General features: G+C 29.6%; 1 protein-coding gene across 5 annotated transcripts in view; it reads left to right on the top strand.

Moving 5' to 3' along the window:
- The window catches only part of LOC106463341 (WD repeat-containing protein 81-like), a 78,598-nt gene extending 68,027 nt beyond the window's left edge, over window positions 1-10,571 (top strand). For all 5 annotated transcript variants that reach the window (XM_022390816.1, XM_022390819.1, XM_022390818.1 and 2 more), the window contains exons 27-30: window positions 1,520-1,721; window positions 3,387-3,486; window positions 7,678-7,778; window positions 8,547-10,571. In XM_022390816.1, the coding sequence (XP_022246524.1) occupies window positions 1,520-1,721; window positions 3,387-3,486; window positions 7,678-7,778; window positions 8,547-8,675 (532 nt within the window). In that variant the 3' untranslated portion in view covers window positions 8,676-10,571. The remainder of the gene's footprint in view (window positions 1-1,519; window positions 1,722-3,386; window positions 3,487-7,677; window positions 7,779-8,546) is intronic.
- Window positions 10,572-15,041: the final 4,470 nt, after the last annotated feature.

Below are 15,041 nucleotides of genomic sequence, written 5' to 3'. Positions count from 1 at the left end.
AGACTAGTATTTATTATATATATATATATATATATATATATGTGTGTGTGTGTATATATTATTGCTATTTAGAAATAAGTTTTTTAAATTTACTTTTCTTAAAACATAGAACATTAACTAACGAAGTAAAGCAAACAGTTATCTCTTCTAGTTATGACCTTTGTACTCAGTTGCTGCTTGACATAGGATGCTAAGCCTTTTAAAATTTTGCCCATGGAGGATATGAAACAGATTAATTTTTTTAGGTTTACACACACGCACGCACGCACACAGAGAGACAGACAGACAGACAGAGTTGAATATACAAAAAATCAGAAATTACTATATCGCTACCATAGAATTCCACTATAATTTAACTAAGCTGTATTATGGTCTAAAAAAATCTGTAATTTCGAGCAGACTAAAAACACAACCTACCTCCTTAATCTTGGTTTGAAAGAATGAAATGGCATTCAAACACGTTAAAATGGCTGAGAAAGCCACTAGGGTGACATTCTGAGCTTTTGATTGGTTATTCACATATCATATATTGAAATAAGTGTATATAAGGAACCGTTTCCAAAAATGGAAAGAGATGAGTGGGGCCAACAAGTGATATCTTGGTAAATAGAAAAGAGGCTCTTATTTTATATTCTAATTTGTCAATATTGGTAATTTGAGTTCCTAATTCATACAAAACACCACAAACATCTGATTTGAACCAGTGCTGCATTCAACATATCACGTGACACACAAGAATTGATGTTTAATTGTTTTTTGTTTTTTCTATATTTACTTTTAAAATAAGAAATTAAATAATGTATAATACTAAAATTTGAATTATAATATACAGTTTGATACCAAACTTAATGACATAACTTTATGAAATAGTAGTTCAATAATATTTTGAATGCAAATCAACAAATGCAATGACATGGCCTTTGACCTGTGACCCATCTGGAGAGGGATAAGAATGAAAAATCAAAAATTACATTATTTTTTTGGTAAGCAGTTCCCATCATCTGGGGCTTGTCAATACTGTGTTATTAGCTTATATTAAACTCCAGGCATTAATGGGTAAATTTATTCTTAAAAACAAGGCTAGGGGTACAAGGAGAGGGGGGTAGGTAAACAGTGAATAAGGGAATACTTAAGACAAATAATTATTCTAATAGTACATGTTGATTGGTCCATCATCTCTGTTTATACACATAGATCTATTTTAATTATACACATAATTTCTCTTAAATTCCCTTTTGTTTGCTTGTGTGTAGTTCTTAAGATTTTTTTGTTTTTCAAACATAATTACCATTACAGTACCAGAAATGTTGAACTACAATTGAAGATTTTGTTACAATATTTTTTCATAATGATACTCTTTCAGTCAAGTTTTTAATTTCCTTAGTTTTTCTGTTTTTATCTCTGGAGGTACATGGTACGTTCATGTAACATAGATAGGTTTTCTGTTTTGATCTCCTTGTACTTGGGATATAACCTGTCCATAATTTATCTTGTAATATAATCTATGCTTGCATTTCAGGTGTCTTGACACAAGAACATGCAGTTACATGCATGAGTTCAAGGTCAGTCTTGGTCCTGCAGGTGTTATTCGAACAATGGCAGTCAGTCCAAATGGAAATTGGTTGGCTGTTGGTCATTCATCAGGTGTTCTCTCTGTCCTAGATGTTCGGACGGGGATGTTATTTGGATCCTGGGTTGCACATGAGAATGAGGTCCTTCAGGTAAAGACATTATTGTAAGAAGATTTCCATTAATTGAGAAAATGAAACTGTATAGCCATTGTATTCCATTATGTCTGTCTGTGGTTATTCCATCGCTGCAAAAGCTACAACTTAATATGTGGTATTAAAATAAAATATGAAATATACCTTTCTGATATCATAAATCTGATTTCACTTAACATTCCAAGATAAAACTTGTAAGTTTGTAGATGTTTGATATAATTGCCATTTGAATTCATCCATGGCCTATTTTTTTTTCCAATCATATAAGAAGGAAACCATAGACTGACTGTTTTTTGCATACTCTTGAATGTATATGTACATGTAGCCTGCATCAGTAGAATTTGAATAGATGTCTTTGGTTTTTCTTAAACCCATAATTACACCTGGAGTATAGTTATGATATTTAAAGGCTTTACAAATTCAGAAAGTTAGTGAATGATTTGGCACAGTTTAATAAAAGCCCTACTTACTTTTGAGTGAACAACAGGAAACACTAGGGGAACTGGTTTTGGCCTGAAAAAAAATCCTAAAACTTGTGCAATTATATGGTGAGTATAAAATAGGTGAACTTATGAGTTATGATAAAAACTGTTTGACAGTTTAGCAGTTTTATGAAAGAAATAAAACAGTTTTCTATTATTACTTAGTGTTCAAAGGATGAATAATTCAATCATATATGAAAATGAGAGAGACTGAATAATTACAAGAAACTGATACTATATGTTTGTAAAGGTTACTAATAAGTGAGTGGATACATTCACTGTTTTATGAGGTTTTGATAATGGTCGTGGGTCAGCAGTTTGTGGTTTAACTATTAATTGATTAATAGATAAGTAAGATATGAATATAACTAAGTTATTGATACCGTAGTGAATATGGCTATCTGTTATATTTATATATTTCATCCTTGTTCTACTCTAAAACATGTGCCTGCCATGCTTTTCAACTTTAATAATCCATTAACTTTATGTATGATGGAGAAAGAAGATATTTGTCTTTTAAGAATTGTGGAAGATTCCTTTATTAAACATTGGTATTCAACTTTAACTTAGTTATACGAGTCCACTTTGTGTTGCAACAGGGAACAATGTGGGGAAATTACATTATTTGCTCTGTTCTTATATTGCTAGAATGTTGTTTTAGTTTAATTTTCAAAAGGATTTATTAAAAGCTGTGATCAGTGAAAGTTTTTCAGAATACATATGTAAATTTTATCAGAGTAATGAATTTGTACAGTAAGCAGACTCCATTCTTCCCATGGTAAATATCTCTGTTTTTTATTTTTTTGGATATAAATGCCTAATCAAACTATTTTTTCCTCATGTTATCTATTTAACTACTTTATAGTTAGAAATTAGGTTTAGTTTCTTTTTGAATTCATAATTCACTACTGAGTTTAGTGGTAATGGATATGAACTGAAACTAAAAGTTAACATACAACATTATCATGGCATGAAAACATAATGATAAAGTTCACTAGGTAAAACAATTGTGTATCTTTTGTATTATACCAAAAATATCAAAGAAAAATATAATATTCTTTGAAAGTGGAACTGTTCTTATAATATGATTATTTTGTACCAAAGATATTTGATAATTAAATTACAAGGCTTCTATTTTGATTCCAACTGACTGAAAAGTTTTAACTTTCATTGACTTCAGGTGAAAGCATTCAACAGTAAGTATTTTGTCTCTTCTTCTTTGGATCATTCACTGACTGTGTGGAGTGCAGAGGACACAAAGACAAAATGTTATCTCAGAGGTGAGTGTATTGATTTTTTTGTGTGTGAGATTCACAATACATTAAATATGTCTTAATTCTAACTTTAAAAGATACATCTACTCAATTAAAAAATTACCTATATTACAAGTAGCCAGTAAAACCTACTAAAATCTGTACCAGTTGAGAAGGAATTAAATTTTCAACCTTTTTATCTTATTAAATTTAATGACATTTGCAACTGTTATTCCTCTTCACTATCAGCAATTCTGTTCAAATAGGTTTTTAAAATGGATAATTCAGGAAGATAGTATGGAGAATTATAAGGTGTATCTTGGGCTTTGAGGTATCTGCACAGATCTGTTTCCATGTGCTTTAATTGCAACTTGGTGTTACTATTGTTAGTGTTGTCCTTTGTGCTGCATTTCTCTCAGCCTGATTTTCATAACTGTAATCATCTATATTCATTATAGATTTGAAAGTGCTACTTATACACTTTTGTTCCTTATTGCTTTTCTTTTTTCTCTCTCTCTATCTCTCACTCTCTCTACTTACACTGACATATAATCTTTTTTGTGTAACACTTGTAATGTTCTGAACTTATTTTTAAAGTATTTTAACAACATAAGTTACTGAACACTCAAATTTACAAGACTTGTAGTTTTTTATACTATTTGTTTCAGTTAGAAACAATAACCTTGAGTTGTTAAACACAAAAAATATTCTGTAATATAATGTTCATCTGCTATAAGTTAGCAGCTAGAGAGAGTCCTGAGGCTTGACATATGGATGAGTGATACGTTTGAAGTATTATGATTACAAGGTATTAGTTTTGTTAAATTTGAACATTTTTGGACTTTAATTCAAAACTTTTAATGCTATGTAAAAAATTTGAAACCAATAAAAACACTTTATTCATAAATATTTATTGAAGATAATCATATAACCACCATACTTAAAAATATGATCCTCAAAAAAGTCTAACGTGTGATGTTTTTTTTTCTGACCAGGTTACTTTGAAATGATACAAGAATAGTTTGTTTCATACTTTCATTAAAGTGTGAAAGTTTCTATTTGAGTAATTTTTCTCTCATTTTAATGAATTGCTATATTTGTTGAGTATTTTGTTTTAGAGATGGTGATAGTGATTAATTAATGTATGATAGTCTTAAATTAGTAATAAATCATTCCCAATCCAAAATGAAAATTGTGTTAAAAACAATAAATCCTTAATGACACAACATTTGCACTTGCTAGCCAGTAACTAACTTAACCATAATATTTATATGCTTCAGAAAAAAAAATTAACAAATTTTTGTATGATGTTTTTCTAGACTTCGTTTTAGTTAGAATATAAAAATTAATTGTATTCAAAATTTTAATGTTATCAGTTGCAAAATAGGTAATAATTATTTAAATAATTGAAGATTAAAGGTTTTGAAATAAAATGTCAGAGCTATTTTCTCGAGTATAGTAACTTCTGAAAGAAAATATGAGAAAATGTTTTTAGTCCAGGAAATGTTAACAGTATATCACAAACTGTATTCAGCACTATATCAGGTAAAGAAGAAAGTCATTGCTATAATCCAGAGGGGGTAAAAAGCATTGAATCCAAAAATAAATAAGTTGAAGCCTAAAGAGGGTGATGTGTTCAAGATAATTGAACTAAATAAATTATGAAAATAGCATCCTAAAAGGACCACATATGAAAAATATTGATTTTTTCTTTTTTTTTTTAACAAGAGAACAAAATGAATTCTTTTGGTAGAAACTTCACCACCTTGTCTCAATGTTCATATTAAGGATTAAGAGGGAAATGCTATAAATTGTCATGTTTCTGTACATTTGTTGTTTTCAATATTTTCTGTAATTTCAGTTATGCAGTTGTAGAGCAGGAGAATGTCTGTATGTTTTGATAATTTTAATGAGATATCAAAATTGTGTGGCACATTATTTATTCTAATAACATGTGTTGAATTTTGCCATTCAAGAACAATAAACTAACTGAAAAGTAGCCACTGAAGCTACTTGACTGGCAATAGTTGAAGAGTATAGTTTTAATTTTCATTCTTTGTAGATGCATTGTGTGTACTTGTAGAAGTATAGAATATGCAAAAAAAAGGGACGGGATGTTTTTAACTTTGGAAAAGTAACCTTTCTACACCTTACATTGTTTCATCATCGTTATACTAAATTTGTAGAAATGATTGTAATAAATAATGTAAGCTCTTTCTTTTGTGTAAAATCATTCTTCAGGTGTTTGATTAAAAATTTTTAGTGATGAAAATAGGTTAAATGTGCACAACCTGTGTTAACTTAGTTTGAAAAGTTTGCTGTTGTAAAAACCAGAAGAGGCCTGGAGCTTTAGGAAATAGCATGGTCAAATTACATAGATTGTATGCGACCTCTCGTACCACACCTTGCTTATTGGAAATACAGCTTGATGGCTGCAGAAAAGATTCTCTAGGACAAAAGGGGTGTAGTTGCTACTGATATATCTACACTGAAACTGTAACTCCATATCATTTTGACAATTCAGTTAACACATCAACTTTTCCTCAACCACAGGCAGAGTGTTATTTTTGGGTGGCAGTCCAAAGAATAAGAAATTCCAGTAACTTTTTTCGGGTTTTCCATACACTGTTGGAAAGTCTGGAATCTGTTATATCCAAATATGTAATCCATAATATGATGATAATTTATTCAGTTTGAAGTTATGAACAGTCAAAGAAAGAGACATAGGAATTTAGAGTGACTGCATCACCTTATCAGCAGATATGTGTAGATTTATTTATATATACACACGCGCGCGTACACACACACACACACACACACACACACCACACACACACACACACACAGATATATATATATATATATATATATAGTTACCTCCTTTTTTGATTATGAAATAAAATTATGCAACCTGTATTAATTGTCAGTGTGAGGTTGGAGACTTCTTGATCGGCTAGTCTGGTGGAAGTCTACTACTATGATCACTACTGTCCTTGTCAGTACCAAACGTATTTTTGAGTGCCACTACAGCATATTTGGGTTTGATAGATGGATTTACCTTGACAAAAGCTGTCAAAAAGTCCTTCATGATTGCATCCACAGTGACTGCACAGATTGCAAGCTTAACATCTTCGAACCTTGTAAATACAGGTAATCGAGGGAATAATGGTGATTGATAATGACATGCTGAAGAACAGCAAAGTTCCAGTCATGATCAGTGGGCTTGGAGTTATCTGCTAAAAATCTGTTGGTCTCTGGTGATGCATCAGTGGGAAAGGAAGAAAGCTCAATAAGACCCATCAGTTACACAAGAAGAAGTACAATAATTAACTGTGGGGTTTCTATGATGATATAGCCAGTCATAACTCTGTCAATGTTTGTTTCAATTTGGAAACTGTAAGTTGTGATCGCATGTCATATGCTACATCCTGTGTAAATTTCACCAAAATCAGGTGAATCCTTTATATTTTACACCCGATCACTACCATTAAAATGCCTCTGGTTGAGGCAGAAATTGTAAGTGAAAACTTTCTTCAAGGAACTTGGAGATGTATGTTCTTTGTAAGAAACATTTTTGTTAGACAATCAAAATCTTAAAAGTATTGTAATCACAAATCTTCCTCTCGGAGAGTGTGTTTAACTAAATAATTTGAATAATTTTTATCACAGTTTTCTTCTATCTCTCTCTTTTTCACTAACATATGTACCTTTGTAAAAAGCAGAGCCACAAATATAGTATCTGATCTTGCAAACTGTCTTCAAAATCCAATGTGTTGGACATACTTTTGAATGTTTTTTTGTTTGTTTTTCCCCACTCTCAAGGAGTATGTTACAAATTGTGTTGTATCAAACCAAGTGAACAATCTTTATAATAAAGATCAAAATTTCTTTATGTCAGTCTATTAATATATTTCTAACATTGTTAAATAAATGATTCTTCACCTTCTAGTATTTCTTCTAAAAGTGATTTAAAAAAAAAAAAGAACCTAATCAGGATTGAAACAGTAAATAATCAAAATAGTTCAAAAGGAAAGGATTAGATAACACAGTATATTTTACTTTACCAACTAAATGACAAAATGTTTTGGCCCAAAAGTCAGTGTTATTTATTAGTTTAGAGATAAACTAAATACTACAAAAAGCTTTATAACTGTGTTGTGTCATTTGATGCATTAAAATGTATATAGTGTGTTTAAACAAGTTTGAATTTATGTATAGGATCTTCAGAACCTGTGACCTGCCTGAACTTCTACAAAAGTGAAGTAATCACTGGAACAACAGCAAACAGAGTTGGAATATACTCTTCCTTAAACAGTCAAGTATGTTTCTCTCCTCTATTTGGAAATTGTAAACTCTTGTGAATAAAACAATTTCTAATAAATGGTCTACCAGACTTTGTAACTAAAAAGATTATTCAGACTGTGTTTTGTTTATGTCTAGTTTTAATAGAATTGCAGATTTATGAAAGAAATTTTACATTCTTTAATTATTAGGAAGTTACAGTTTATGTGATGACTATATGTAATTTACATGTTGATATCAGTTATTATGGTTTATATAATACTGATCTAACAAAAACATCTGTCTTGTGTAGCTCTTTTTTTTTCTCATTTCTTATGTCTCACTTACCTTTAGTTCATAGTTTTCAGTATGTGAGGTGGTTCATGTGGATGGAGTATTATCCCAGCTTTGTTTTGATACCTTAATAGCAATACCTGTTGGACATAATCTTTGTTATAAATATTTTATTTTAGTGGATGTAAAAAATAGTGTATATAAAATTGTCTGACCCTTTCCATATTTGTTATTCAGCTTTTCACATTTGCAAGTTAATAAATGAAGATTGTACTAAATATAATAATTATATTTATTTGGCTATTGTAATACAGATTCATGTTGCTGTTAAGCAAGTAGAGAAGAGTGGGAAGTATGTATAATAATCAATACACATCAATGTGTTCATGAAGATATTTATGACAATTTGATTTTGGTAAAGGTAACTAAATTATACTGGTGAACTAATGTATATATTAATGTAGAAAGTGATTTTGGTTAAATGTGTAATTCTGTAGAATTATCTTTTTCAGGCTTCTCTCTCTTCAACAAGACTTCGATCCGATACTTTTAAAGGGGTTCTGACAGCAATGGCCGTCCTTCCGCTCAACCGTCTGCTTTTATTGGGGGCAGATAATGGATTAGTATCTCTCTTTTGTTAATAATTGATTTTTATCATGTGAATCGTCAAACTTCTGATTTTGAACTGGTAGAGGTTTTGTTGACATAATCCAAAGGTCATAATATCTGTGTATGTTCTCTGTTTACTATGTATTCATTGAGAACTCATTTGGTAACACAATACAACTACATAACTTCTTTTTTCTTGTATCTTTTGTTTTGTGCTAGAGGTATAAACCATGTAAAGTATAACGGTGATATTCTAGAAAAAATAAGTGGTTTTAAAAAGAGGTGCCACTTTATTTGAAAGATGTGTTTGGAAATCTTCATCAAGGAGCTGTATATCTGTGTTTAGCAATTGGATAGAGTAATGAAAACAAACCAAAATACCAAGCTATCTGATTTACACTTTAAAATTTTCTGATTGTTATGAGATTATGTATATATATGCGAGAAGGTTTTTTGTATAATTATCCTGGTTTTGTAAAACAGTTATTTATTGATATTCTTCAATACTGGTTTGATGTTAGCAGTTTGGTGATTTTTTTTCAGTAGTATCTATATGGACTAGTCTTTCATCCCAACCAGTCGGGTGATATATAAATATTTAGGGTCTGGCATCATAAATCAAATTATTTTTCTGTTAAACAATTAACTATCAAAAAGTACATGCCACCACCTTTTTATTATTATTACTTCAAATTATAAACTATAGTGATGAAAAGTAATAATGAAATTTTTTAGATATATTGTTCTGAATTGTTGCCTAAAATATTGATGGACAGATTAGGAGAATTTCTTATAAGTAAGAAATGACACTGTCATAAACATGGCAGTGTTTTATAAAAATCTATGAACCTAAGTCAACTTCTTGATTGTTTTCTAATTTGTTAGTTATATATTGTAGCACTAAGCATCCACAGAAACCTATTAATTAGTTTTAAAAATGAACCACTGAACAACTTGTTACCCAAAGTGCATATTTAATATAAAAACCCAGCTTGTATTCAATACTTCATTCCTTCTTATCAAAATACAGTGAAACAATGAGTTTATGCATCATCAGTAGAAGTTTCTTTTAGTAGTGTATATAATGACAAGTTCTGTAAATTCTGTGTGTTGATGAACTTAGTAAACAGCAACCTAGTAGCAAATATATATAAATAAATTCTTGGTTAGCAAGTGGTGTTTAGCAGTTTATGTAATGACAAATTATGTAATTTCTGTGACATTAGTAAACAGCAATATAGTAGCAACTAAAAAATATATATATATATATATATATATAAACTCCAGGTCATGTAATGGATTTTAAGATTTTTTTTTTCTGAAATGTATTTGAATAGCCTAATTCAAATTTAGGTTGGTAAAAGTCTTCATATGTACATGGTTATATATTTGTGTACTAAGTTGTGATATGAATCTCTTATTTTTATTTTGGTCTAGAATATAGCTTTGTTAGGTGAATATGTATTTCTATAATCAGAACTTAAATAAGGTACATGTAGTTAGTCTTCGAGCAGCATCAGTAATTCACAAACAATTGGCCAGTAATTGAGAGAAAGGGGAGAGAACCTATGGGTTAATGTACATTGACAAATATCTAAACTCTGGCCTATGTCTTCTGTCTGAAAGTTGGCTTTCCTTTAGTACTGAGTGTGTTCTACAGTTGATTAGAATGTCTTTTGTATTATTCTTATTATTGTGACTTACTTTGTATTTAACAGTCTCTAGCTAAAATTCAGACTTGACATTCTATAATCATGACCCATATATTTTCTTAGCAGTTAGCCTTTGTAAACGTAAAGAAGTAGTAATTAGCAAAATCTTTGAATTTCTATTCTTGTACATACAAACACTAAGTTGAAATGTTGTCTTATACAGGAGATATGAAACATCTATGTTAGAACAAAACAATAGTTGTTTTCAACAAAGAATCTAATGATATAGTAATAACTGTTTATATTTGCTAATGTATTTACTTTGGTCACTCAGGTAGCAGCTAGATATGAGTTTATGAAATGTATATACTCCACAGGGATGAATTTCATGACATTCCATAGTTCTGATTTATGTTGAAAGTATTAAAGTAAAACTAACTTTAATCTTGAGGGTATTACCTGCCTTTTTAATACAACTTTAGCACAGATGTTATTTTCAATTAACATTTTTTTTACCAGTTTTTAATATGTTTTCTTATTTGAAACCGAACTGTTATTCTGTTCTTTTCCAGAAAGTTATTTAAGAAGGGCTGAACTTGCGCACACATGAAATCTGACAGGTGTTTTCTTAATTTAGATTAAAAACTTTTTGATCTGTAGGTCATGAAATAACTGTTGTTTTCTTTTTTTGTTCTTTTTGAATCTGGTTAAAGGTTTTGACAGTTTGTGATTTTATATTAATTGTTTGTATGTAAGTGATCGAAATATTGGAAGTTTAGCTTCATGTTAATTAAGAAGAAATTACTGTTGCTAGGTGTGCAAAGTTAGACAAAAGTGAGAACAATTATAATATGTATGATGTTGATCTAGGGAAAAGTATTGTTTAAAATGTAATTTTTAGATGAAAGGCTTGTGTTAAAAAGGGACATCTGTATAAGACCCCCATATAACCATTTGTTGATAGTCTTAAAATTTGATGTTATTTTGAATAATGGTAAAACAGGGAGATATACATTAGTTACTTGCATTAATAAATAATATTAAGAAAAAACTATTATCTTAATGGGACGTGTTGAAACTTGTACATTGAAAATTTAATTTTTCTTTATTTCTTTCTTGTATTTATTTATGTGATGAATGTGTGTGCTATGAAGATGCAAAATACAGTTTCAAGTTAACTATATCTACTGGCTAGAAATGACTATAATGCATAGAGAGAAAAATAAGTTTCACAACATAGTGCAAACATTCAGTAAATAAGATTCCAAAGCTCTTCTTCATATCTTTCAGTAAATAAGATTCCAAAGCTCTTCTTCATATCTTTCAAATTACATTTTTTTTCATTCTGTAGTTTTGCGATATTTTGTATATGTAACCCAAAAGAAGGTAGTTTGAGAACTAAAGTAAATCTAGAGTTTTTTGGGTTTTTTTCATTTTAATATGGATGTAAATTTTCATCTCACTTCTTGTAATTTGTATGTTCTGCAGCAAGATCTGAAAGAACAAGAAGTATATATTTATATTGAACATTTAATATTTAATGTATTATAGTATTAAAATAACTGAAAATACCAGGGACTTTGAATGTACATGCACAAGAGCAAAGTCGCATACATAGTGATGATTTATTTAAGAAAGAGAATAACCAGCATGCTTATTCGAAATGAGGATGTTTCATAGTACACATTATCAACATAATTAACAAATAAATTAAAAGTTTGAGGAAGACTTTACAAGAAGTAAGTTGTAGTTGAATTATATAGAATTGTATGTTTATGGTAAACACTATTGTTTAAAATATATGTACAAAGTATGATATGTAAAAAAAGTCAAAGGTTTCATTTAATAGACTTTATGCTATAAAAAGTACCATGTTAGAATTGTGAAAGTACTGTAAAAAAAAAAGGTGGCTTTGTTTTCTCATTATGTGAATTCTGGATTAAATATATCTGTGATTTATTTTAGAGGACATTTTCTAGGGTTATTGATTTTCTATATAGTTAGTAGGTTGGTGTTGCAGTGTAAGGAGCTACAATTTCTAATACAAGTATGAAAATAAGCTTTAAACATATTATTTAGTATTAGTTTTAAAGACAGAAATAGGTATTGAAATAGTGTAACAGAAATATTTGTTAAAGTAAAAACAAAATTTTAAGAGATCAGTGTTGAGCTGTAAACAAGACTTTTTCCTTAAATATAATATATATAATTCCCTTATCAAAATGTAAACCATTTAATAATATGAAACAAAAAAAAAATATAATATTTGTGTAGATGGCAGTAAATTCAATATATTTACTGTAGGTTAACATAGAACTTCTTACTTCTATGTTGTTTATTATACTAAGACTTTATCAGTGCCGAAACCTATTAACATAGAAAATATATAAATCAAAAGAAGTACAAAGTGTTATGGATAATTAGGCAATTCAGCAATACTAATGTCTTTAAATTGGCATGTTACCTGCAAGTTTTTGTGAATTTTCTATGTTACTATGGGTTGTTTAATATTCAAAACTTAGTTACAAAATTTGATAAATAAATGATATTTTAAAGGAGATACTTTGTGTTAATCTCATGTTTTATTTATGCTTCTAAACTCTTTATTTGAAATATAAGTTATTTAATTTTAATGTTTGCTCCTTTGATTATTTCACTGTATGGAAATAAATAGGCAAGATACAATAAAATAAATAAAAATGATATTAATGTGTATGGATTTTTATTTGTGCCATGTATACATGTGTTGATAAAAGATTGTGAATACCTCATAGGCCATCTAAACTTGCAAGTATTGGTTCTGGTGTGGTTTTTCTAGGATTCTGAATAATATTTACATACATAATCGATTGTCACAATACCAAGAGGAACGGGAGTTTGATTGTTAAAACTAACCTACACAAACACTGTTTGGAATATCACATAGCTAAAAGTAATGTAAGACAGTATGAATGAATCTTAAATAATTTGACATACTAACTGAAATAAAACCTAAATTTGAAATAGTTCTGCTGAGAATTAAACTTCATGTAAAGCACAAATAGTCAAAGTGTAATCCTGCTGTTGGGAACAAAAATGCAACATTGTAATGATCTGTCTTGATTCTCTGAAGTCAAGCATCAAAAACAACTTTCAATTGGGATAACTTTTTTATAGCTTGACTAATAACATGAAATCTAGGAGTTATATAATATTCTCATCTCATGATGTTGAAAACAACCTGGGTTGGCATCCGTTACAAAGGTTAAAACTCTAGTGCAAAGTTTAGCATGTGAACATTGACGGATTCCCTGGTTCTGTTCTAGAATATATGGAAAACTTAAATAATTTGTTTTTGAAACTTAACTAGAAGAGGCTAGCTTATGATTGTTGCCTACTGTATGCAGCCTTATGGAATTTTTGGATGGCACTGATTCAACAAGCTTTAATATACGAGGTCTTTGCATACTGTGTTGTTTGTCTCTTACTCTATCTAATTAATGCAGTCAGTATATATTAGTCTTATTCAGGGTTTTCAAGAACACAGCGGTAATATACTGGATTAGTTTCTGAACATCAGAAACATCACAGCAGTTCCCTTTAGTAATGTCTATAAAATTAAAATGTGATTTATAATCACCGAAATAACTGAAACACTGAAAATAATTATCTTGGATACAAGACACCTAATGTGGAATTGCAAAACTTCAAAACTAAGGAACAAAAGAGATTAAGAGTTCTTTGGGAATTATAATTTGCTTTGCATCTATACTCTTTATAATATTAAGTTTAAAAATAATCAACTTTCAACTTTAGAAAGAATAAGAAGAGAAGTTACAACTAAAATATTTAACACACAATTTCAAAAATGTATAATATGCAAATGTTAAAGCAGTATGAGTAATCTTTTTATATTTATGAAAATGAATATATATTCATTCGAGTAAATTTTTCAAAATTGTGTGCAGTTTTTCTGCACCTACTTACAATTTAGCAGTGAACTAAAATTTTAGGTGTAATCTATGTTAAGTTTGATCCAACAAACTTTTTAATCGTGGGTACATGAAGTATAACCCTACAGACTTTTTAATCGTGGCTGTTTGATCCTAGAGGCTAACTATTTAATCATGGCTGTATTAAGTACGATTCTAGAAACTTACTAGTCGTGGATATGGTAAGAATGACCCCATAGACCTCTTAATCATGGCTGTGTTAAGTATGACCTATTGACTTCTTAATTGTGGCTATGTTAAGTAAAATCTTGGAAACTTCTTAATCATGGCTATGTTAAGTACAACACTACAGACTTCTTAATTGTGTTAATGTGAAGTATGGCCCTATATACTTTTTAAACGTAGGCAATGTTAATTATGACCTTGCAGACTTATTAATTATAACTATGATAATTATGACCCTACAGGCTTGTTAATCATGGTTATGTTAAGTATGACTTGATAGACTTCTTAATTGTGGCTATGTTAAATATGATCCTACAGACTTCTTAATCATGGCTAAAAGTCATTGTTGAAACTTTTGTGATCTTGCACACCTTGCTGATTTGGGTGAGCACTCGTAGAATTCAATTTTGGAAGAGGTCATCACTGGACAGGAATGTCGGTTAACTTTCTGCCAATTTGTCAGATTAGAATTATGGTATGGAGTTGTGAGAGATTTGTAGAACATAAAATAGAAATATTATTACTGCAAGATATTAGTCTATTGTGTCCCAGTCTTCACATAAATTAGAGCAACCAGAACACCTGGAAG

This window comes from Limulus polyphemus, unplaced genomic scaffold (assembly GCF_000517525.1).
Source record: "Limulus polyphemus unplaced genomic scaffold, Limulus_polyphemus-2.1.2 Scaffold1382, whole genome shotgun sequence".
NCBI classification, from domain to species: Eukaryota; Metazoa; Arthropoda; class Merostomata; order Xiphosura; family Limulidae; genus Limulus; species Limulus polyphemus.
This window is presented reverse-complemented; position numbering and strand designations above follow the sequence as displayed.